The sequence below is a fragment of the Scleropages formosus genome, chromosome 21 (genome assembly GCF_900964775.1).
Source record: "Scleropages formosus chromosome 21, fSclFor1.1, whole genome shotgun sequence".
Classification (NCBI taxonomy): domain Eukaryota; kingdom Metazoa; phylum Chordata; class Actinopteri; order Osteoglossiformes; family Osteoglossidae; genus Scleropages; species Scleropages formosus.
In genome coordinates this window covers 12,389,593-12,410,688 of record NC_041826.1, presented here as the reverse complement: position 1 = coordinate 12,410,688, position 21,096 = coordinate 12,389,593, and the positions used below count along the sequence as shown (strand labels likewise).

General features: G+C 43.6%; 2 protein-coding genes across 6 annotated transcripts; one reads left to right on the top strand and one right to left on the bottom strand.

Annotated features, from left to right (window-relative positions):
• The first annotated feature begins 1,160 nt into the window (after positions 1-1,160).
• stx4 (syntaxin 4) lies at positions 1,161-14,953 on the top strand. 5 transcript variants are annotated; one of them, XM_018726361.2, is made up of 11 exons: positions 1,161-1,360; positions 5,331-5,444; positions 8,615-8,714; positions 12,661-12,735; positions 12,927-13,000; positions 13,129-13,237; positions 13,514-13,587; positions 13,694-13,831; positions 13,948-14,058; positions 14,137-14,217; positions 14,633-14,953. In XM_018726361.2, exons 1-10 carry the CDS (start codon positions 1,331-1,333, stop codon positions 14,212-14,214), a joined length of 903 nt encoding a protein of 300 aa, XP_018581877.1. In that variant the 5' UTR covers positions 1,161-1,330; the 3' UTR covers positions 14,215-14,217; positions 14,633-14,953. The 5 variants fall into 5 exon arrangements, with proteins under 5 accessions (XP_018581877.1, XP_018581876.1, XP_018581879.1 ...); XM_018726360.2 differs by having other exon boundaries at positions 1,161-1,381; XM_018726363.2 differs by having other exon boundaries at positions 1,161-1,385.
• A 2,235-nt stretch (positions 14,954-17,188) lies between these two features.
• On the bottom strand, positions 17,189-20,721 carry znf668 (zinc finger protein 668). Its single transcript, XM_018726141.2, has 2 exons — positions 20,600-20,721; positions 17,189-19,839 (listed from the first exon to the last, which is right to left on the bottom strand). Exon 2 carries the CDS (start codon positions 19,817-19,819, stop codon positions 17,873-17,875), a length of 1,947 nt encoding a protein of 648 aa, XP_018581657.1. The 5' UTR covers positions 19,820-19,839; positions 20,600-20,721; the 3' UTR covers positions 17,189-17,872.
• Positions 20,722-21,096: the final 375 nt, after the last annotated feature.

The following is a 21,096-nucleotide window of genomic DNA, read 5'->3' as shown; positions in this document are numbered from 1 at the left end:
TAGAGACTTCTGTACTACTGAACTTTTATTGTTTCACGTAGTGGTTGAAATTTGTCTTCATCGGTGTAGAACAGTCAAGAGAACACAAGTGTAAATCAATAAATAAACCGGAAAATGTTCATGTCATAGAAATTTTGCAATGTCACCATTTGTGACATGATGAGCCAGGGTATATTACACCCGAAAACGTAACAAACTCTTAAAATAATACGTGTCTTTAAACAAATACTTTTTGAACTCCAATAAAAGATCTAGAACTGTTCACCAGGGAGACCCCCCCCCCAGGAGCTCTGAGGGTCACTAGGACACCACCAGCCCCACCACCACCCAAGGTGATGGTCCATTGGCACAGTCCTTATTAAAAAATAATAATGAAAAAACGTACGCACTGATATGCTGCCAGTTTCAAAATCAATTAGTACGGCTTTTAGGATTAAAAAATCTCATTACTTCATAGCTACTTTACGAAATCGAACAAATAAACAAGGAGCACCATGGTTTCCTTGAAAAAACCATCTACATGACCTCTTTGTGTGTTCAAATGTCCCAATTGCAATACAGGTGCAATTAAGCAGGCGGGCAGCAGGTACCGCAGTGGTTAGAGCTTCTCCCTCTGGACTCAGCGGTTGCAGGTTCCAGTCCGACCCGCTGCTACAATAGCCTCGAGCAAGGTACCTACTTTGAGTTGACACAATACAAAATCAAGCTGCTGTGTATAAAGAGGAAATGATACAGTGAATAATAGCCGTGTTTCCGTGCGGTTCGCTCTTTACAACTACTGCACTGTCCACACTATCCCCAAATCATCATGCATCAGTGATTATGGCTGCAAAATAAAATACTGTATTATTATACTTCTTGAGATGTGAAATGCATATCACATATTTTCTCCTCACTTGTACATTCTTGTGTAAAAAGCAACTAATAACATTTAAGGTCGGACATGGCACTGCTTAAACATTTCCACATGGTTTCCCACTTCCCAGTACAATTTCTACCAGCAGATAGTGGATATTTTTCAGCAGGCTGTAAGGAAACATGAGCGCACAGCTGACTGGCCCGCCGAGGGGACGCCGTACGTAGCCGCGTTGCGGCCGCGCTTCCTCCAGGGCGGCAGGTGGCGCTGTGCTACTGATGCTGCTACAGCTGCTTGGTTCCGCCGCCTGGCGGGAGCAGAAGGAGAATAAGAGCGCTGCAGAGACGGGCGCCTCGTCCACCGAGTGACTTTGTGGAACTTGCGCAAGTTTTAGTTCCGAAAGTTTCAGTTTGCTTTTCAGCGGCTCCTCGGCATTATCCATTGTTTTAAGCGCCGACCGGGGATTCACTGAAAATGCGGGATCGAACGAAAGAACTGGGCAACGTGAGTTTGGAGTCAGACCGAGTGAGTGAGTGAGTCAGTCGCTTCGCCCTACTGACTCTGTCGTGTCGCGCGCGCCGCTCAGCGACGCGGCTTGGAAACCGCGGCAAGAGCGATTCATTCCGTCACCGAGTGACTGGCAGATAAACAAACAAGCAAACGGGTTATAAACAAAATCACTGACAGACAAACAAAAGAAAGAGTGGAACGCGGCCGCGGGAAATGCTCACCCGTGAGCTTCTGCAGCACTAACGGGACCCTCGTGGCCCCGGTGACACTGCTGCGTGGGAGGCGGGCTGTGTGTGTCAGTGACACAGTGACAGACAGTGCAGTTCAGCTGCTTTCTCCAGACATGATGGAATATGATTATGAATTTGTTTGGGCCCCAGGACAAGGACTGGACCCCGTGATGTCCTGGCCGGCGCGGTGGGTGTTGGACGTGTGCTGTGATCTCGCCTCGTTTTATTCTGCCACTCTTACATTTGTACCATGGACTCCAGGCTGGTCAGTGTCTCTGTGTGAGGGTTGTGGTGGTCTGGGGCCTATCCTGGGAACACAAAGGGCTGTGCTGCTCAGGTGGACGTGGTGGCAGAGCGGATAGGCGCTCCTGTCTCACAGCGCCTGAATGCTGCGAGGGGACGCGACTTTGAGTCCCTGCTCAGTCTGTGCGGAGTTCGCATGTTTTCCTGTGTCTGCTTTTATGTTGTTACGTTGCTTTCCTCACGCAATCCAAAGACGCCTTAGGTTTGGTGCCACTGCAGTGGCAGCCTCGGCGAAATTTGTATTATGTGGGAGCAACTGCTAGCGTAGTGGTTAGAGCTACTCGCTTTGAACCCACAGGTTGCAGGTTCAAATCCCACCTGCAACTGTCGTACCATTAAGCAAGGTACTTACTCTAAAATCGTTCCAGTAAAATTACCTAGCTCTATAACTGGGTAAATAATTGTAACTACCTTAACATCGTAAATCACTTCAGAGAAAAGTGTCGGCTAAATGGATACAGTACACATTTACATTTATTCATTTCTCCTCAAGGTTGTGTTTAGTTTTAATTGAAGTCTCTATTTTTCCAAATTTTACTTATTTGAAGTACATGAAGGAGAGGCGCAGTGGCGCTGCGAGCTTGACTGGGTCCTGCTCCCTGGCGGGTCTGGGGTTCAAGTCCCGCTTGGGGTGCCTTGCGGCGGACTAGCATCCCATCCCGGGTGTCGTCCCCCTCCCCCCTTCAGCCTTGCACCCTGTGTTGCTGGGTTAGGCTCCGGCTCGCCGTGACCCCGTTCGGGACAAGCGGTTTCAGACTGACTTGATTCTACTACTCACACACAATTGATCCTTATGTATGTGTATGTATATATGTGTATGATGTGTGTATTCCTGGCATAAAGTGATAAACAAATGTGATTGGTGAGCTTGGCATTTTGGGTGATTAGATGTTTTAGTTCTATTTTCCTGGGTCATGTGCTGCATCAACATTTTGGTTCCATGAATTTATGTGCAAGATAAGAATTTTCAAATCAGGAATCACCTCCCCCTGCCCTCCCATGTGCACATTTCACTTATCCGTGTTCTAAAGATGTTTTGGAGTGAAGGCAACGTGTGTTGAGCCAATTGCCTCAAAGCCCCGCGGTGTGAAACTGCCTCGATTCCTGTCTCCACAGTGTTTACCGTTTGCGTTTAGTGTTCCTGAGCCTTGCTGTTTGTAACAATTCCAGTAAGAAGAGTTTTGCTGTTGCCATGGAGATCAATGTGGAGAGAGGTGATAAACATTTGATTCCATTTTTATTTCCAGTAATTTTAATTTAGTATTCATTTTAATGTATAATTGAAATAGGGAAAGTGATACAATTAAGTCTTACAGAGGTTTTAAAATTTATTATAGCCACATATTTAACTAGTGAATAAATCTGTTAGAATCAAGTGAAAATTAATAAAATTTTAAGGGTAGGAGAGACTGGACTTACTAACGGTATGAGCTGAACAGTTTTCTGGTCGCAGCTGTGTTTGTGTGTGTGTTGAAACAAATATGTGCTGTGAGTTCCGTCCGAATAAGTAAAGTGATGACCGTGTCTGCCTGTGTCTCAGTACTAATATGCAGTGTGTAGTGCTGGTGCCTCACAGCTCTTGGGCTCTGGGTTTTGGACCAAAGTACTTCAGTGTCCACCTGCTGTTAGACTCTTTTTGTGTGGGTTGGTGGTGTCTTGCCACATGGGTTCGTACGAGGAAGGCTTTTGCACAGTGCGCTGCACATGGTCAGGGCTGGTGGTTCCCTTTCCCCTGTTACTGTAACTCGGCACAGAACAGACATGCTGGTCCCACATATACCGAACTGTTGGAAAGTATTCTGTGACCTCAGGCCACGATACTCTTTTGTGTCCACGACAGTACACGTGTCCAGGTTTTGTGTCCAGTGCTCCAGGTCAAGTGCCCTCACACATGAGGAAGGCCCTCTGTAAGAGTGCACTTAAAGGTTGCGGTGTCCTGGTTTTGTCAGCACGGCACTGTAAGATGTTAGCTGAGCTTTGGGATGTTGTGGTGTGTCTCTGAGCAGTGGCAAGATGAGGACTGCTGCACATGTTTATGGAAGCATTGGTCAGTTAATGTACCTGTGTGAGCGGTGCACATGCCGAGCTGTAATGCTATGTCGAGTTGAGGCAAAAGTGATTAAGCCACCAAAAAGTCTTGCTGCTAGGGCTTTTGAGTGTGTGTCAGTGGTCTAAAGATGACACGGTCCAGGAAGCCTGCTGTCAGACTGCACTTGACGTTACTTTGGCACTGGCTGTACCGACTTCCTGCTTCCTCTCTATCAGGTTGACAATCTGACCTGTCAGTGTAGGTCAGTATAAATCACAGCGGATTCTGTACTCTTATTACTACTCTTAGTTCCTTAAACTGATGCTGCTGCAAAGTTGTCTTACGATGTTATGCTGCACTGAATTTTATACTTGTTTGTACAGCTGGGGAATTTTTACTGTATCAATTTAGTTACTGTCGTGTTCAGCACAAATGGGGTTTGAACTTGGATCTTGCTGCCCCTTAATGCTAACTTAGGAAAAACAAGCTGTAAATGCTTTAATAATGTGAATACCATCACACCAGTGTAAATACTGCCTGATGACAATAGTAATAAGGCTTTAAGTGTTCAGAGCACCTGTGGTAGCAGTCTCCACATGCAGTGATCTCATGAACAACGGTTTCTTAACATTATGAATGCCCTTAAGCTGAATTGTCACATTGTCTCCATGCAGGCTGTGCCCTGTCTTACTCCCTCTGCTTCCTGGATAGACTCTAGATTGCCGTGACCCGTGATAATCACCCATGATAATATGCTACCAATTCCAAAAATATCTAGTATATCTATTACCCATGCGCCTGAGTATTGAGTACCTACAGGCACCATTTAGGAATGCTGCTCGATGAGACACTGTGAGCCATGTGCGGTTGTCTTTTTCGACTGACTAGCAACGTTCGTGTAATGTCACCTTTGATACAGTGCTTTTATCTTAAGAGGGTTTCCTGTTTTAACACTCTACCCAAGACTGTGTGCTGTGCTCCCCTTTCACACACAGCTCTGTCAGGCCACTTAACTTGGGGGGAGGTAACACAAAGTGATGCCATGTTCACAGTGACTTTGGCAATGTTAAATAAGGAAACATGATTAAAAAGCAGCAGATGTCTTCCAAAGCGTGGCCTTATGCTCCACAGGAATTATTGTCCTTTTTCTGTCTGCGCATTTATTTTTTGCAAATGCTCAAAGTCAGAAACACACTTCACTGGGACATGACAAACCATCAGATGAGTGGATTTTTACACGTAGTTACACACACTTTTGCCGAAAGGAGCCATTCGACCTTTGCTCCAGTCAAGGAAAATTTAAATGTCAGCTCAAGAAAAATAAGTTCTGCACTTTTCTTATGTTCCTCAGTGATGACTTGTCTTATTTTTTTGTCTTGCTCTCAACGTTTCCCCTCCGTAGGCTGTGGAGAGCTCGGACGAGGATGAGGAGGGCAAAGCTCTCATGAGCAGGTCAGATGCTACGAGGACATCAGGGAAGGATGGAAAGGAGGACAAAGAGGCGTTCTTCCAAAGGGTACGAGCAGATTCACGAGCCACTACGAGTTCCACTGGAAGGTCTTTTTAGGTCTTAAACTAACACATCAAATGTTTTCACGGTTCATCATTTGACATTAAACTAATCTACTACTTCCTCTGCAGATGAGACATGTTTTCACACTTTTCAGCAAAATATTAGCCTTTACATTCTTTCTAGATGATGATGATTTTCTGTTATAGCAGAAATGTAGCTGTGCCAGCTCTGCTCACAATGTTTTTCCACTGTCTTTGAGGGCTGTGCCTTTGATGGTAAACTTGCTCTATCACAGCATTAGTCATACTCAGTAGACATAGTTGTATATTATATTTTTACACCATATGTAGTGCACTTTATGAAGACTTACATTAGTCCACTTTAAACGATATTGTTTTTATCAAGAGTGAGAGCACGGACACTGCCTAGTGAGGATTGCACTGATTATGAACATCTGGATGTGTAGGTTAGAATGAATGTTTGTGTTTTATATTTTACTAATTAAATGAGATGAGCTAAAATTCTGTTAGTGACTCTTAGGATTGATCTAGTTGTGAATATAACAATCATTTATTTTTTTTATTTGTGTTTTCACATTTTTCCAGATGGGTTTCAAAATGCAGTACACATGTCTCTGATCTCCTAAGAGGGTCCTTACATTGACACCATTCCAGTTCTTTCACCTTCACATTTCCCACACACTCAGTTCTGTAGGCAGCTGCTGGTGTGATGTGAATTGGCAAAGATGCACCTACAGCTGTTTGCCCCTTGTGAAGTGTGTGTGTGTGTGTGTGTGTGTGTGTGTCACTCTGGAGAAGAGCATCTGCTTTATGAATGTAATTAAATGTTTCTAAATCTGGATGTGAAGCACAGTAAAGTTGCTCAAAGTAAGCACTGACAGCTTTGTGAATTGGGCTCTAGTGGCATGCAGTAAACAAACACTGTGCACAAAACATGTTTTTCAACTCGCTGCCTACCTCGGCACTAAAGTGTGGATTACTGCAGGGCTACAGGTCCGAAACCGAGAGAGGGCTCAGATATGATTTGTGGTGTTTGGCGTCAACCGTTGGCAAAACCATAGTAAGTACTAGCCTGTTTTACATGTGTGGACAGTAACTGAAGTCCCATCATGTGTTTGCCAGATTGATTGCCAATACTTTTCTTTTGCAGCCCTGTTTATAGTGGTTTATGGTAAATCACAGTGCATCAATCTCGAGGAGGTGAAAGCCAGACGCTGTACAATCAAGTGTTCAGGGAAAACCCTCGGGCCTTTAAAATGACTGCCATAGATAAATGCAGTGTTCCTTTAATGTTGATCGTGGTTCTTTACACACCTCTGAGGTTTCTGCATTGTTTGGAGCTGCTCTGTCTGCCCATTAGCTTACCCTTTCTGTCGCATTTGTTCTTTATCTTAAATCATTCCACTTCTTTGCTTGGGTGAATGGATATGCCTGTGTCCAATTGCATTCGACCCACGATGTGTGAACGTCGTCCACAGGAGTGACTTGACTAGATCAGGAATGTTGTTAATCTCATGAGTTTCTCCATCCATCATAGTGTTGCAAGGACTGCAGGGTCACAGCACTGTGTGTGTGTGTGTGTGTGTGTGTGTGTGTGTGTGTGTGTGTGTGAGAGAGAGAGAGAGAGATGATGCTGATTAATTGGCAACACAAACAGTTGTAACTCAATGACTGCGTTTTAATCCACTAAGTGTAGATCAGGATGTCGGATGTCATACACTGACTTGAATATTAATGCATTCCAGAATATATCTTGACTATAGTGTAAAGGAGTGACAAATAAGTTACACTCTACAGATTACAGTAGAAACATTTAATTGCATCAATAAAACTGCTCCCAGCTATCTACAAGACTTGATCTTTCTCTACCTGCCAACCAGATTGCTATGCTCTTCCACATCTGCCCGCTGGGTGGTCACACACACAAAAGGCAAAGCACAGAGGTTTTTGGTTCTGGCTCCATTGTGGTGGAATGACCTCCTCCTCTCGCTCAGAACTGCTGAATCTTTGTCCACATTTAACAAGGGTCTTAAAACTCATCTCTTTCGGACTAACTTCGTCCATGATCTCTCAAGTTCATACAAAGTATAAATGTTCATGATCGTGCCCGGCTCAATTCCTTACAGAACCACTCCTGCAACGTAACGTAAATGTTTATTTGTATATTTAAAAAAAAAAAAAAAAAAAAAACTACGAAGGTGATGAGGAATCTGCAATATTCTGGTTAAGGTTTATGCAGCTCCTTGTTTGATGAATATTGGTGCATATGGTGAAAAACTTAGATATCTGCAGGTGTATGACTCTTTTCTCCTAATGTAATGCATAAACTGTATTTTCTATGAGATGTATGCCGCTTTGGAGAAAAGAATCTGCTAAATGAATAAATGTAATTGTAATGCAATTCATGCATCCTCAAGCTGTTTGCTACATTTAGGCCTTTTCTGCAATGCTATTTGAACAACCTAACGCATCAAAAAATTAAACAAAGTGGGATTGAGAATACACTCGGTCCTTGTGTTACATTTGAGTTGAGAATTTTTATTTTTAATTTTCAAAAATTGCAAAGCCATGATCATCCACTAGGTGTCAGTAAAGCACCTGGGACCCACATGGTTTAACTTGGTTCTTAAATAATTTTACAGCTCCTGTCTGGTGTTTGTCATTGTCAGTGATCAATAACAGCATGGGGGATGAAGCATGTTTATTGGGTGAAACAGTCGGCACTCTGTGTGAATTTGTAGTAGTGTTCGTACGTTGAGGACCCAGTGCGTTTCTTACTGTATCTACAGTGACAGACCTCTGTGCCTTGTTTTAATGGTATTTCTAAAAATAATAGATTGATGTCTGTCTTTATACAATATGTACTGTAATTTTATTGTAAACCACAAAATTTGCTGTATTATCTTGCTGCGCAAAGGTGAGATGCTGTATATGTGAGCTGACGACTATTCCAGACACATGAAACAAACTATTTTGCCAATTTTGTCTTCAGAAAACCTTAAAAATTAGCTTTATGGTTAGACAAGTTTGGTAGATGGCTGGGAAAAAAAACAAATTCATAATGATTTTTCAGAAATGTATTTTATTGCCTGTCAGTAACCACCTCAGCAGAATGGTTAACTTGTCACCCTCTCTTCTTTGTCACTTTCTCAGGTACAAGACATTCAGGAGGGATTAGACACTCTTAGAAAGAAAGTGTCTGATCTGGAGAATAAACAAAAAACTGTGCTGGGCGTTGCGCTGCCTGAAGATGGTTTGTAACCATTGTTGAGCTGTTGTTTTTGCTTTTCATTAATATTAATAGTTGATCAGATTTAAGAATAGTGTTATACATGCATACTTGCTGATGTATTCCTACTTTCAAATATTAGTAGCATGAAATGATAGAAACTGCCCTCCCTTGAATCCACTGTCGATTCTCCCAAATCCTTCTTATTGGGGGTAAATGTAATTTGCTGCTGATCAGTCACTCTGCTCCTCTTGTAACAATTTCCATCATTATTAATGGGGCAGGTGGGATTACAGTGCAGAGGGGATTTTGGGGGCAAGTTGGAGTAAGGCTGAGTGATCAGTTCAGACCCAGTTTAGCAGCTGTAAAATATGTATTTTTGTAATATATGTTATATGTTTATTTAATTTCCAGGAGTTGTGTAGAGTTTGTTGTGAATACTTATACGGTGAATATTTCAGTATACCTTGCTGCCTGCAGGTATGAATGTCACTTAGTCTTTCTTTTATTATAGTGTAAGGAAACATTTCTGACATGGTTATTTTTATTTACATTATATAGTAATCCTTGAGAAAGGTTTAGTAACTTGTGATGGTGAAATATGTTGATATTCTAAAAGTTAAAAGCAGAGATATCTGAGAAAAGGGGTGTCTGTAATGGTAGCCAGGGAGCTCCAAGGTGCATGTAGCAAGGTGGACTCACAGATGGGAAAGGCAATCAGTGACAAGCCTTGGGAAACAGACTGGGAGCAGAAATTGTGGTGGGTGGAGAGCAATGGACATGTCTTACATTTATTTATTTAGCAGATGCTTTTATCCAAAGTAAATTCCAGTGGACACTGTAGTGTTGTCAGCCCACATACCTTATTCACGAAGGTGACTTACATTACTAGATACTCTACTTACAATAATGGCTTACTCATCCATACATCAGTGGAACACACTCTCTCTGTCACACACACTATGGGGGAACCTGAACCACATGTCTTTGGACTGTGGGAGGAAACTGGAGCACCTGGAGGAAACCCATGCAGACACAGGGAATATGCAAACTCAACACGGACTGAGCGGGGATTGAACCCACGTCCTCTTGCACCACTGAGGTGTTGAGACAGAAGCACTACTCCCCGTGCCACTGTGCTGCCCCACGGTCATCCATTATGCAGGTCTTGTGTCCACAGTATGTCTTGAGTGTGGGAGACGATCAGAATTTTGAGTAAGAGATGACGATTGAATGACCCATAAGATTGATGTATAGAAGACACTGATTTCTTCCTGGAGCTAATTTGTACTGGCTTCATATGAACAAAATGTGTCAAGAGGAACACACAAGATTCCCAATCTGAGTTGGGAAATGGCTCAGAATTCTTGAGACAAAAACTTGTACTAATTTGAAGTATATGCCAAACTGTTACTGTATTAGGGGGGTGCGGTGGCTCAGTGGGTTGGACCGGGTCCTGCTCTCCGGTGGGTCTGGGGTTCAAGTCCCATGTGGGGTGTCTTGCGATGGATTGGCATCCCATCCTGGGTGTGTCCTCTCCCCCTCCAGCCTTTCGCCCTGTGTTGCCGGGTTGGGCTCTGTGACCCTGTATGGGACAAGCAGTTCAGTGTGTGTGTGTGTGTGTGTGTGTGTGTGTTACTGTATTACATTCAGACAAAATTGTGTCCAAAATGATATAACTCCTCAACTGGGTGTTGGACAACCACATGCAAGCAGAGCAGATGGGCCACACCTTGGCAGTAACTATATTCTATTCAAATTGATTTGAGTTTATTTTTATGGAGTGCTCTTTTCACACAAGTGATACAGAACACTGGACAAAGGATCAGGAGAATCGACTCCTAGTTGGCACCATGTTGAAGGAATTCAGTGCCATCCTTCCATGGTTTGTCATTTTGGATAATGGGGGGGGAAAATGCTCCATCAGACCTTGCTCCAGAGTCTTCTACAAATGCAGCAGGTAGCATTGCAACAGCAGATAAAAACAGTAATCCTTAGAGCCATTGTCTTGTAACCTGAGGGTACCTGGTTTGAATCCCCGCTGTAGTACTATTTAGGAAGGTTCTTCTATGGGGGGGAGAAATCACTTTGGTTGAGATTTGGTGACTGGGATGCCCATGCATGGTACATCCCCAATTCCAAATAAGTTGGGAAAGTATGGAAAATGCTAATAACAAAAAGTGAAATTGATGCCTGTGACATGTTCCAAAAAAGTTGGGACAGTCCAGTGTTTACCACTGTGTAACATCACCTTGTGTTTTAGTAACACTTAAGCATTTGGCCACTGAAGACACCAGTTGAAGTAAGTTTAGTAAGTGGAATTTTCCCCAATTCGTCCATTATGCAGGTCTTCAACTGAGCAATTGCATAGGGCGTTCATTGCCATATTTTGCACTTCATAATGCACCACACATTCTCAATGGTAGACGGGTCAGCACTGCAGGCAGACCAATGTAGTACCCACGCTCTTTGCTTACACAGCCATGCGGTTTGGCGTCGTCCTGCTGAAAAATGCAGGGACATCCCTGGAAAAGACAGCATCTGGATGGCAGCATATATTGCTCCAAAATTTGTACATGTCTTTCTGCATTAATGGTGCCTTCACAGATGTGCAAGTTACCCATACCATGACAGACACTGGCTTTTGGACCAGATGCTAACAACTTGGATGGTTCTTTTCCTCTTTGGCCTAGAGAACACGATGGCTGTTCATAAGTGGTTTACGGCCTTGCCTTTGCACCCAGATTTGACCGAATTCCTTGAATCTTTTTGTTATATTGTATACTGTAGAGGGTGAAGTGCCTAAAATCCTACCACTTTGTCTTTGGTGAAAGTTGTTCTTAAAGTGCTGGATTATTCACTGATGCATCTGTTGGCAAATTGGTGAAGCTCAACCCATCCTTGCTCTTGAAGGACTAGGCCTTTTTTGGAGGCTCCTTGTACAGGTATACAGTAACACGATTGCCTCACCTGTTAAACATCACCTTATTTCAACTTGTCACATTATTAGTCCTAAACTACCCCACTACTACAACTACTTTCTACTACAACTTTCTTGGAATGTGTTGCAGGCATCAGTTTCAGAATAAACATATGTTCAAAAAACAATGCAGTTGATTAAGTAAAGAAAACAAATACCTTGTCTTTACATTGGTTTTTGTCTGAATGCAAGTCAAAGTAAATTGGAAAATCACTCCTTTTTGTTTTTATTAGCATCTTCCATACTGTCCCGGCTTTTTTGGAATTGGGGTTGTACATGATTTGTATTGTACTTTTCAAAGCATTAGGAATGGACATAGTGCTCTCATATACTTAGAGTCCATGACCATCTTGATGGAAAAGCTCTGCAGCTGAATATGATCACACAATTGCTTTGAATAATAATGATATTGATGACAACTAATTATACTTCCTTAGGAGACCATACTTGGACCCTTGTCTGCTCAGTTATTTGTGAAGTGGTATTTGCAAAAAACAAGAAATCAAATTGTACAGAGTAATTTGTAATGGTATTGCTTTTCAAGAGAATTCTATGCATTTTGTCACTTCAAATTCCAAATTGATAGGTAAGGCTTTCCTTTTGCTTTTTCAATTTCTTTAATGGGGTCTGCTCACCTTGTGCAGTCAGTTCATACTTTTTAGCTGAAATATCTGTTCTCTTAAGGCCTGTCTCATAAGTGTGAGCTCATAGTTGACTCTTATAAGTTTTGTGACTTATAGGGTATTACATGGGATTGTAAGTCCATGAGTCTGCATTGTGCAAAGGAAGAGTGCAATTTTTCAGAGTAAAGTAATTGTATTTGTTCATTTCTATGAAATTGGATGCCAGTCATGCTAGTCTAATGCTCTTGTAAAGAGTTGCAAATGAGTCCTCAGGTTTTGAACAGGTGATATAGGTGAGATGTAATGTATGTGGTAATAGTCATGCGCACTCATATTTTTGACTGTCTTCTGGATCTCTTCGGTGAAGGTATGAAGAAGGAACTTCAGGTCCTCAGGGATGAGATCAAAATGACAGCGAGTCAAATCCAGAAAAAACTGAAGAGTGAGTGTTTGCTGTGATGTATGTCCACAGTGACTTGAGTTTCTTTGCTCTTCCTCATCACTGTTTTGTCCTCTCACTGCCCTTCAGCCTGTCATGTTGTACAGTACATACAGTATGTTGGTAACTCCGTGGTACATTGTACCAGTACCCTCACCATTTCCTTGCTGAATACAACAAATCTTTTTTCACAGGTATTGAACCAAAAAAAGAGGAAGCTGAGGATGGGAAGTATGTTCCTATAAAGTTAAGGATGCAGAGAACCCAGGTAGATGATTTGATTTTTAGGCAACTCCTGTATTGCTGCTTAACTGAGGTTTTTAAATAAGTACTTTTGTGCTTTATGGTTTCAGAGAGTTTAATACTGATCCTCTTGCTCCTGTCCCTGTCCTCCAGCATGGAGTCTTGTCTCGGAAGTTTGTGGAGCTCATGGGGCGGTGTAACACTATACAGGCTCAATACCGAGATCGAAATGTGGAAAGGATACAGAGGCAGCTGAAAATAAGTGAGTCTGTTTTCGAAGCGAAAGATGAACAGTGACACTGTTCCCATGAGACCGTGTATCTGGTTGTTCTGTCACAAAGAAACAGTTTGAGAGCTTGCGGTTCATTGTGTGGTACACAAGTGTCTGCTTCAGGACAACCTCCTTCCTCCAGCTGAGCTCTCCATCTCCTTTCCAGCACTGATGATGGTGTCTGGGATTTTCTCTTTACTGTGCTTGTTGTAGCTGCTGTATGGGCTCTCAAAGCAACTTTAATTTAGGTGCCTCTCTTCCTGTCAGCGGGAAGCAACGTCACTGACGAGGAGCTGGACAGAATGCTGGAGAGCGGACAGACAGATGTCTTTACGCAGAATGTAAGTGCAACTAAAAGTAAGTAGTAATGGTAAAATGTGCACTCGCAGTGCTTTGGAATCTGTGTTCAAAATTGCCCTGAAACGTTGTTCTCTCCCACACATTCAGATTCTGATTGATGCCAAAGCGACCAAGCAGGCCTTGAATGAAATAGAGTCAAGGCATGATGAAATTCTTAAGCTGGAGAGGAGCATCAGAGACCTTCACGATATGTTCCAGTACCTTGCAATGGAGGTGGAAGCACAGGTGAGGACGTGTGTGTGGCCAATACGTGAGCTTAGGACCTGGTAGATTTTTAAACAGTTGAATGTTATTTTGTCGTCATATGAGTGTCCTTTAAACATGAATTATGCTGTCTCTAGGGGGAAATGGTAGACCGCATCGAAGCGAATATTTTGCATTCATCTGACTACGTGGAAAAAGCTGTAGCAGAAACGGGGGAAGCAGTCGTGAACCAGCGGAAAGCTTACAAGGTCTGGACTGATCGTGGAGTGTGAGTGATTGCTTAGAGAGGCTCTGAGAACTGACCTATGTCTCTCTCCTCCTTCCAGAAGAAGCTGTGGATAGCACTGTGCTGTGTCATTCTTGTGATCATTTTGGCGATTGCTCTAGCGTTCTCCCTCGGTTGAGATGTGAGTTCACCCTTTGCTTCCAGAAGTGACACATGTACAACAGTGTATCCATGTTCTGACATCACAAACAGATATACACTCGTAGCTTTTATTATATTTCTGATAGTAATGTGAACATTTGAACGAACCACCCCCCCCCCAATATCCTCTTTAGCTGCATTTACCAGGTGCACAGGTTATTTCTGTATAAAGACATTTTCAAATGTTTCATCAACACTTGGGTGCTACAGATTATAGACACAAATGCAGGACAGTCATAACCAAAGTATTTGGACCACTCTGTAGAATCTTCAACTGAAACATCACAACCCAGCAGTTGGGTTTAGAAAACATGAGAGAAAGGCCAAAACTAATGACTTCACAGCACATTTCTTAGTCCTTGTCTTGTATTCCACTGTCCACCTTCCTTTTCCAGACATTCGTGCCTTCGTCCATTACTAGGCCTTGCCGAGGGAGAGAGCTGCAGCCTTGGTAACACGCCGTTGACCCCAGGCCTCCTTCGCTATGTACAGCCACAGTATATGTGCACATAACACCCACTTCCACCTGTGCCTCATTGTATACTTGTAAATGTCAGAAATTATCATGACAATTGTTGACTATCCTTTCATACATGGTCCTTGGTAATCACAGAAGGAAGTGAACCTACTTCAATGATAATTTGATCATTTAGAGTTATGGTTCAGCTAGTGACCTTTGCCAGTGTGTGTGGGTTTTTTTTTTTTTTTTTTTTTTTAAAAGCAAATTAACCATAATTGGATTCTTTTTTTTTTTAAACTCTGGTAGTTATATTTACAGTGTGGTTTTGGAGTCGTAAAAGCACCTGTAAATTTTTGCCAGTGGTTGTTGTTCTGAAAATTGTATAACTACTCATCTAATTTATATTGCCCTAAGTAAGTTACAGTTTAGGACAAAGTATGTGCAAAACCACGGTCCTGTTTAATTGCACGTAGCCCCTGCTGTCTTACAACCAATTGTATAGTTCCTGCAGTTTTCCTCTGTGCTGATAGATTACATAAAACCCCATTTTTAATGGTTAAAAACTGAGTTCTTTCTTGTGGATCTTTTTTGGTATTCTGCTGAAGTTGCGAGGCCTTCGTTTGGACTCGGTTCTCTTTTAAAATTTTTTTTTTTTTTTTAAACATTTCAACTGACGTAAACATTTTTTCTGGAGTAAACTATGAGATAAAGTCAAAAAGTATTCTCAAAAATGTTTATAGAAAATTAAAATATTACTGTAGATTCTTTTTGACTTACACTCGTTATGTAAGAAATATTATGGTCTTTGACTAAGACCAGATGGACTAATTGTAGGGGGGGACTTCTGGGTGAGAATGGAGTGCACTGACACTTACTTTCACTCCTTTAGGTATTATGTAAAACCAGTACAAGAAACACCCATAAATTTATATTTGAATGGAGTTTTTAAAATAAATGATTTTTATTGTATCCAAGAATTTTCTTACTGCACTAATATCTCTAATAAATCACATGACTACTTAAATTTGAAATCCTGATTATTCTTGACTAATGTACAACCTATTGCTCTGAGATGATTGATAAATTAATAGTATTAATTATTTGTCATTTTAAATGCTTGTATGAACTTTTGTGTGCAAAACAGTTTTTCCTGTGGCGTGGACTGGGTTTGTATTGGGACAGACTTAAATGATACTGTGAGAAATAACTATTAGATACGTCACTTTATATGCAGTCTTTGCCCCTAAACTACATTTTCCTTGTATTACATCAGGCTTGCCGTTTTTCTTCATTCAGTCTTTATTTTACATGTATGTTTATACTTGCAATGATTTAATTTACATAAGCTGATTTGGAAGTAGGTGCATCTGCTTTACATGTTGTAAAACTTAGATGATCTTTTGCAAGTATGAAATTTTTAATTGAGGGTGTAGCAGATGCATTATCAATATGTACATCTTGTACTGACTCAAAGTTTTGAATGCACAAGCGAAAACACTACAGACAATTTATACAGATCTAAGATAGAGCTGTGGTACCAAAACTAACATGAAGGGCACCTGAGCTCCTTACAGCCATGTCTATCATGGCCACACAAACTGTGTTCTCATCAGTCAGGTGATCTAGACTAAGGGCTGAGCCCTGTACCTTTTCCCTGGTGGAACACTGCTAAGGTGAGCCGGTAAAGATGGGGAAGAGTGGCTGTTGCAAAAAGGGTGGTGGGAGGTATGTGTTTCCGTGGAGAGTGAAGCAGGCCAAAGACAGTCGGTGGAATGACCTTGAGGGGAGCTGCAGCAAAATAGAATTTTGGGTAGCCTACTGAGCTTAAAGGGCAAACTTTCAGGTGGTGTTAGTGCTATCCTTGCAGGGTTAAACAGAGGTATTATTTCTAGATGGTTCAGCTGCGCCAAAGACATTGAGGACAACAATGGCTTCCAGGGGGAGGATGACTGCAGGGGGTACAGACCACCCACAGGAATGCCTGCTGCTTCCAGCAAAGGAAACAGCAGGCCAACAGCAGCTTCCCTGAGCCCAGTTCCTTTTGCTCTGGAGTTTACCCAGGTTAGCTTACTGTACACAGGATGTAGTCTACATGCAGTGGACTAGACCCTTAATTGAGGATTAACAAAGGGGCCTTGTCCAACTGTATTTTTTGCAGTTTAAGAAAATCTAAGTTCTTACTCATTAACTGTTTTACAATTCTAATGCAAATTGAAAATTGTCAACCAGCACTTTGTTTAAAAATTACCAGAATCCTTATAATGAAATTTCACTGCAGGATCAGCTCAGTTAAAGGTTCCAGTTCTAATAAACAAGTATATTTAACCCAGGAAGGTATGAGGAACAGTGATCTGCCTTGGATCATCATTATTCTCTTTCAAACAAAACTGAAAAGGCTAGCTGATGGTAGATGAAGATGAAAGGTTAGTACTACTCATTACACATATTTTTACCGCAGTACAGCTAAGAACCTGAGACATGAAAACATCCCCAACCTTTTTATTACATAAGTCTTGATTTAATTTCAGCCTATATTTAAAAACACACCATATTTTAAAAATACCAAAAGCATGCCCCAGTAGTTTGGACAGCTTTTGTTTTCTTATATAAAGCCTGGTACCAATAAACCTGACAATTTTAAACATGCCAAGTTACAAGATCTGGCCTGTCAAAAAGGTTTTTAAATTAGTACAACTTATAAAACATTTGGAAAAACATAGCTTTAATAAGAATAAGATACCCAGAAGTAATATTCCCCAGGGTATGCTGTGGGTTTTACAAGACTAAATGAAAAAAAACACTTTCAATAAGACATCATATGGAAGCTCATCAGTACAAACTGTCCTACACATTGTCAGCAAAGGAGGGCAGATATTGTACGTAACCGACACCAGTTGTCAGAGAGCCCTCTGAACTGTCAGCTTCACAGGAACATGGGAAAGTTTATCATTTATTTTATAGTCCTTGGAATAATGTTGAATTTACATTTTCTCAAATCCCAAGATATCCTGCAAAAGCTTCACTGGCAGAACAAGTCTGTTGGTAGAAGACATGTTTATACACTATCTGTATGTACATCCTAGTTGTGCATTGTCTAAGTAAAGAATAATCATGGAAAATCTGCACTAAAACACTTAGGTTTGAGCAAGGTGCAACTACGTGCTCTAAGGTTGCCTCAGAGCGCATCAGACTTCTCTATGAATACGGTAGCTGGCACGTTCTGGAAAGCGGACAGCGACACGGTCACAGGAACAGCCAGGGAGATGGCGCCAGCATCTGCCGTGGGGGCGGAACCTGCATCCGGAGAGGGCTGCATGTGTTCGACGGGGGGGAGGGGCGGAGCCGGCGAATGTAAGGAGTCTCGATGGATGTGCAAGTGTTTGCGGAGATAGGCTGCGAAAAGAAAGCCCTTGCCGCAGTGCGGGCACGTGTGGGGGCGAGATGCCGAGTGGATGCGCTGGTGTTTGCGCAGACCGGCTTTGTTCAAGAAGCTTTTGCTGCAGCTTTCACAGACGTGAGGGCGGGGTTTGGGGTGCATACTCTCGTGTGCATGTAGCTCGGACAACTGCGCAAATTCCGCCTGACATGATGAACGCGTGTGCTGAGTCACAGAGAGGGCAACCCCGGTCGACGGTGAAGGTGCAACGGAGTGAAAGGTCTCGTGGGCCTGCACTTCCTCCCAAGTGCCGAAAGTGACATCACAGTGGGCACATGAGAACTGGGGCAGGGTGGTGGGGGTCGAGAGGGAAACGGAGAAGGGCTGCGGCGCCGTTTGCGGAGCACTATGCTGCTGCACGGGCCGCTCTGCCAGGTGAGTCCGCTCGTGTTTGCGCAGGCTTGAGGAGACAACGAACGCTTTAAAGCACTGGCCACACTTGAAGGGACGCTCACCAGAGTGCACCCGTCGGTGCTTGTTTAGGCTGGAGCGCTCAGCAAAAGACTTGCCGCACTCAGAACAAGCGAACGGCCGCTGTCCAGTGTGGACGAGCATGTGTCGTCGTAGGTCCCAAGACGCCACAAAAGCCTTATCGCAGCTTTGGCACTTGTATGGCCGCTGGCCCGAGTGAACTCGCTGGTGCACAGCCAGGTCCGCAGGCTGCCGGAAGCGCTTGGTGCACTTATCGCATGGATACGGCTTGAAGCCCGAGTGGGCCCTCTGGTGGCGCCGGAAGCTGGACGGATCGGAAAACATCTTGCCGCACTGCGGGCACAGGAAGGGCTTCTCGCCGGAATGCGTGCGCAAGTGTGACTGATAGGAGGAGAGTTGCGTGAAGCCCTTGCCACACTGCTCGCACTGGTACGGCTTGCTTTGCGAGTGGATGCGCAGGTGGCAGGCCAGTGAGGATGAGCGGGAGAAGGCCTTTCCGCAGTCAGAACACAAGTAGGGCTTCTCGCCTGTGTGTGAGCGCTCGTGGTTCTTCAGGTCCTTCAACTCTGTGTATGTCTTGCCACATTGGCTGCACGAGTAGGGACGGTGGCCCTGGTGATTCCGCCGATGCTTGCGGTACACGGAGGGGTCAGCAAAACTTTTGCCACACTCCCCACAAAAGTAGGGCTTCTCCCCTGTGTGGGACCTCTGGTGCACCTTGAGTTTGGACAGTGTCGGATAACTCTTCGAGCAGTGCAGGCAGGAGTGGGGCCGCTCGCCGCTATGTTGCGTCATGTGGATGCGCAGACAGATGGCTTGCATGAAGGCCTTGCCGCACTCGGTGCACACAAAGGGCTTCTCGCCTGTGTGGGAGCGAGAGTGGTTGCGCAGCTCCGTTGGCGTCTTGTAAGCCTTGTGGCACTGGGGACACTGGAAGGGTCGCTGGGCTGAATGGCTGCGCTGGTGTTTGGCAAGCTGCGCCGAGCTTTTAAACGTCTTGTCGCACTTAGCGCAGCCGTGCACGCTCCACTCCTTCGCATGCGCCGATGTCTTATGAGCGCGTAGGGCCGAAGGGCTGGGGAAAGCCTCCTTACACACAGGACATTTATACTTTAAGGGCCGACCTTTGCCCCTCGGTTTTTTAGGTTGTTCCTTAACCACCTTCCTCTCTTTCTCTTTCAATGCATCCGTTTCTGAGGCTGTGGTCGCGGCCAGTTGCTCTTCAGACGGACTGTCTGTTGGAGGAGAAGCCATTTTGCTTCAGGGAGATCCTGCTGTAGAAATGCCAAATAATGAGAAAGGGAAGGTAAAACTTACTTTGTTTAGTCATTATCACTGTGGTGGGATGTTGTCTAATTTATTACAGTTTGTATTCACACACTGAGACCAGTGTTCATTTCATAGCTGATGGTCAATTGTAAATGTCACTGTCAAGTCTGATGAAAACGAAGCACTCCTTTTTTGAGTAGTCTTCACCAAGTACACGGGATTATTATGCAACAAAAGCTACGGTTAAAACACAGTCCCACTCATCATTGCTTGCCAGAGATGACTTGGAGAATAAGAACGTTTGTGTGTTTGGAAAGTTGCGTTTTAAACTGCTCTTTGTTGGAAAACTGCTCGAACGCTGCCAGAGTAAGAGCGCGAGGACGGTCCGAGTGGCCGCGCTCGAGCGGAACGCTCCGTGTTCGCGAACACACAAAATGTCTGGCGTTAGGACCACAGGGACAATTAGCACACCGGCGAGTCCAGAGTTCGGACAAAAAACCCCCCACATTTCGCAGTACAGTTATTTTCCTCTGTTGAGTACACTGCATTTTCGGTTATATTTTCGAAATAAAACATTCCGCCATTAAGGACCTAATTGCGTTTTCAGTGCAAAACAAGGGCCCTCTTACGGCTCGCGGAACTCAAAATGGCGGGCTTTAGGACCGGCAGCACGGCCTCCCGCCCCGGCGCGCGCGCGCCCCAAAGGATCGGGAGACACGCGTGTCGAAGTCACAGCTGGACGGTAAAACGTTGTCGCTTTCTTACCTTCAAAGTGCAATGAATGCATCTGTGAATTTCATTCGTAAGAAAGCGCGTGTTCGGCCGCCTGCGCTCTCGGACGGAGCGGCTTTCGGCGGCGTCGCGGGGAGGCCGGCTTTAGGACCATAACGGAGAGGGAAGGGGGCGGAGACAGGCGCGCGCTCCTACTGTTTTATGCAGAGTAGCCGGAGTAACAGAGACGGGGATGTGATGCGCGCGCTTCTAAACGGAACAGATCCGAAGTAGGATTGTCTCTCTTCCTCGAACCATTGAATCGATTCTTTTTCTTAAATAAACTGTCATACGAGGAAGCGCTCAGTGCCCCGTCTGAAAGTACTGGGAAAATACTATATACACAGAAGGTGGAACTCGTTTCTCTGGAGAGAAATTATTATTATTATTATTGATATTGTTGTTTTTTTGTTATTATTGTTACATTAAGTACTGGAAAAATCATGTTACAGAAAATAGAACTCGTCACTCTTAGCGAAATAATTATTATG

Bases quoted from the DNA above. Each gene is read 5' to 3' on its own strand.
- znf668 (XM_018726141.2), bottom strand. From the start codon at position 19,819: ATGGCTTCTCCTCCAACAGACAGTCCGTCTGAAGAGCAACTGGCCGCG.
- stx4 (XM_018726360.2), top strand. From the start codon at position 1,331: ATGCGGGATCGAACGAAAGAACTGGGCAACGTGAGTTTGGAGTCAGAC. The intron at 5,445-8,614 runs GTACGAGCAGAT...TCACTTTCTCAG, and splicing joins AAGAGGCGTTCTTCCAAAGG to GTACAAGACATTCAGGAGGG. The intron at 13,001-13,128 runs GTAGATGATTTG...CCTGTCCTCCAG, and splicing joins TAAGGATGCAGAGAACCCAG to CATGGAGTCTTGTCTCGGAA.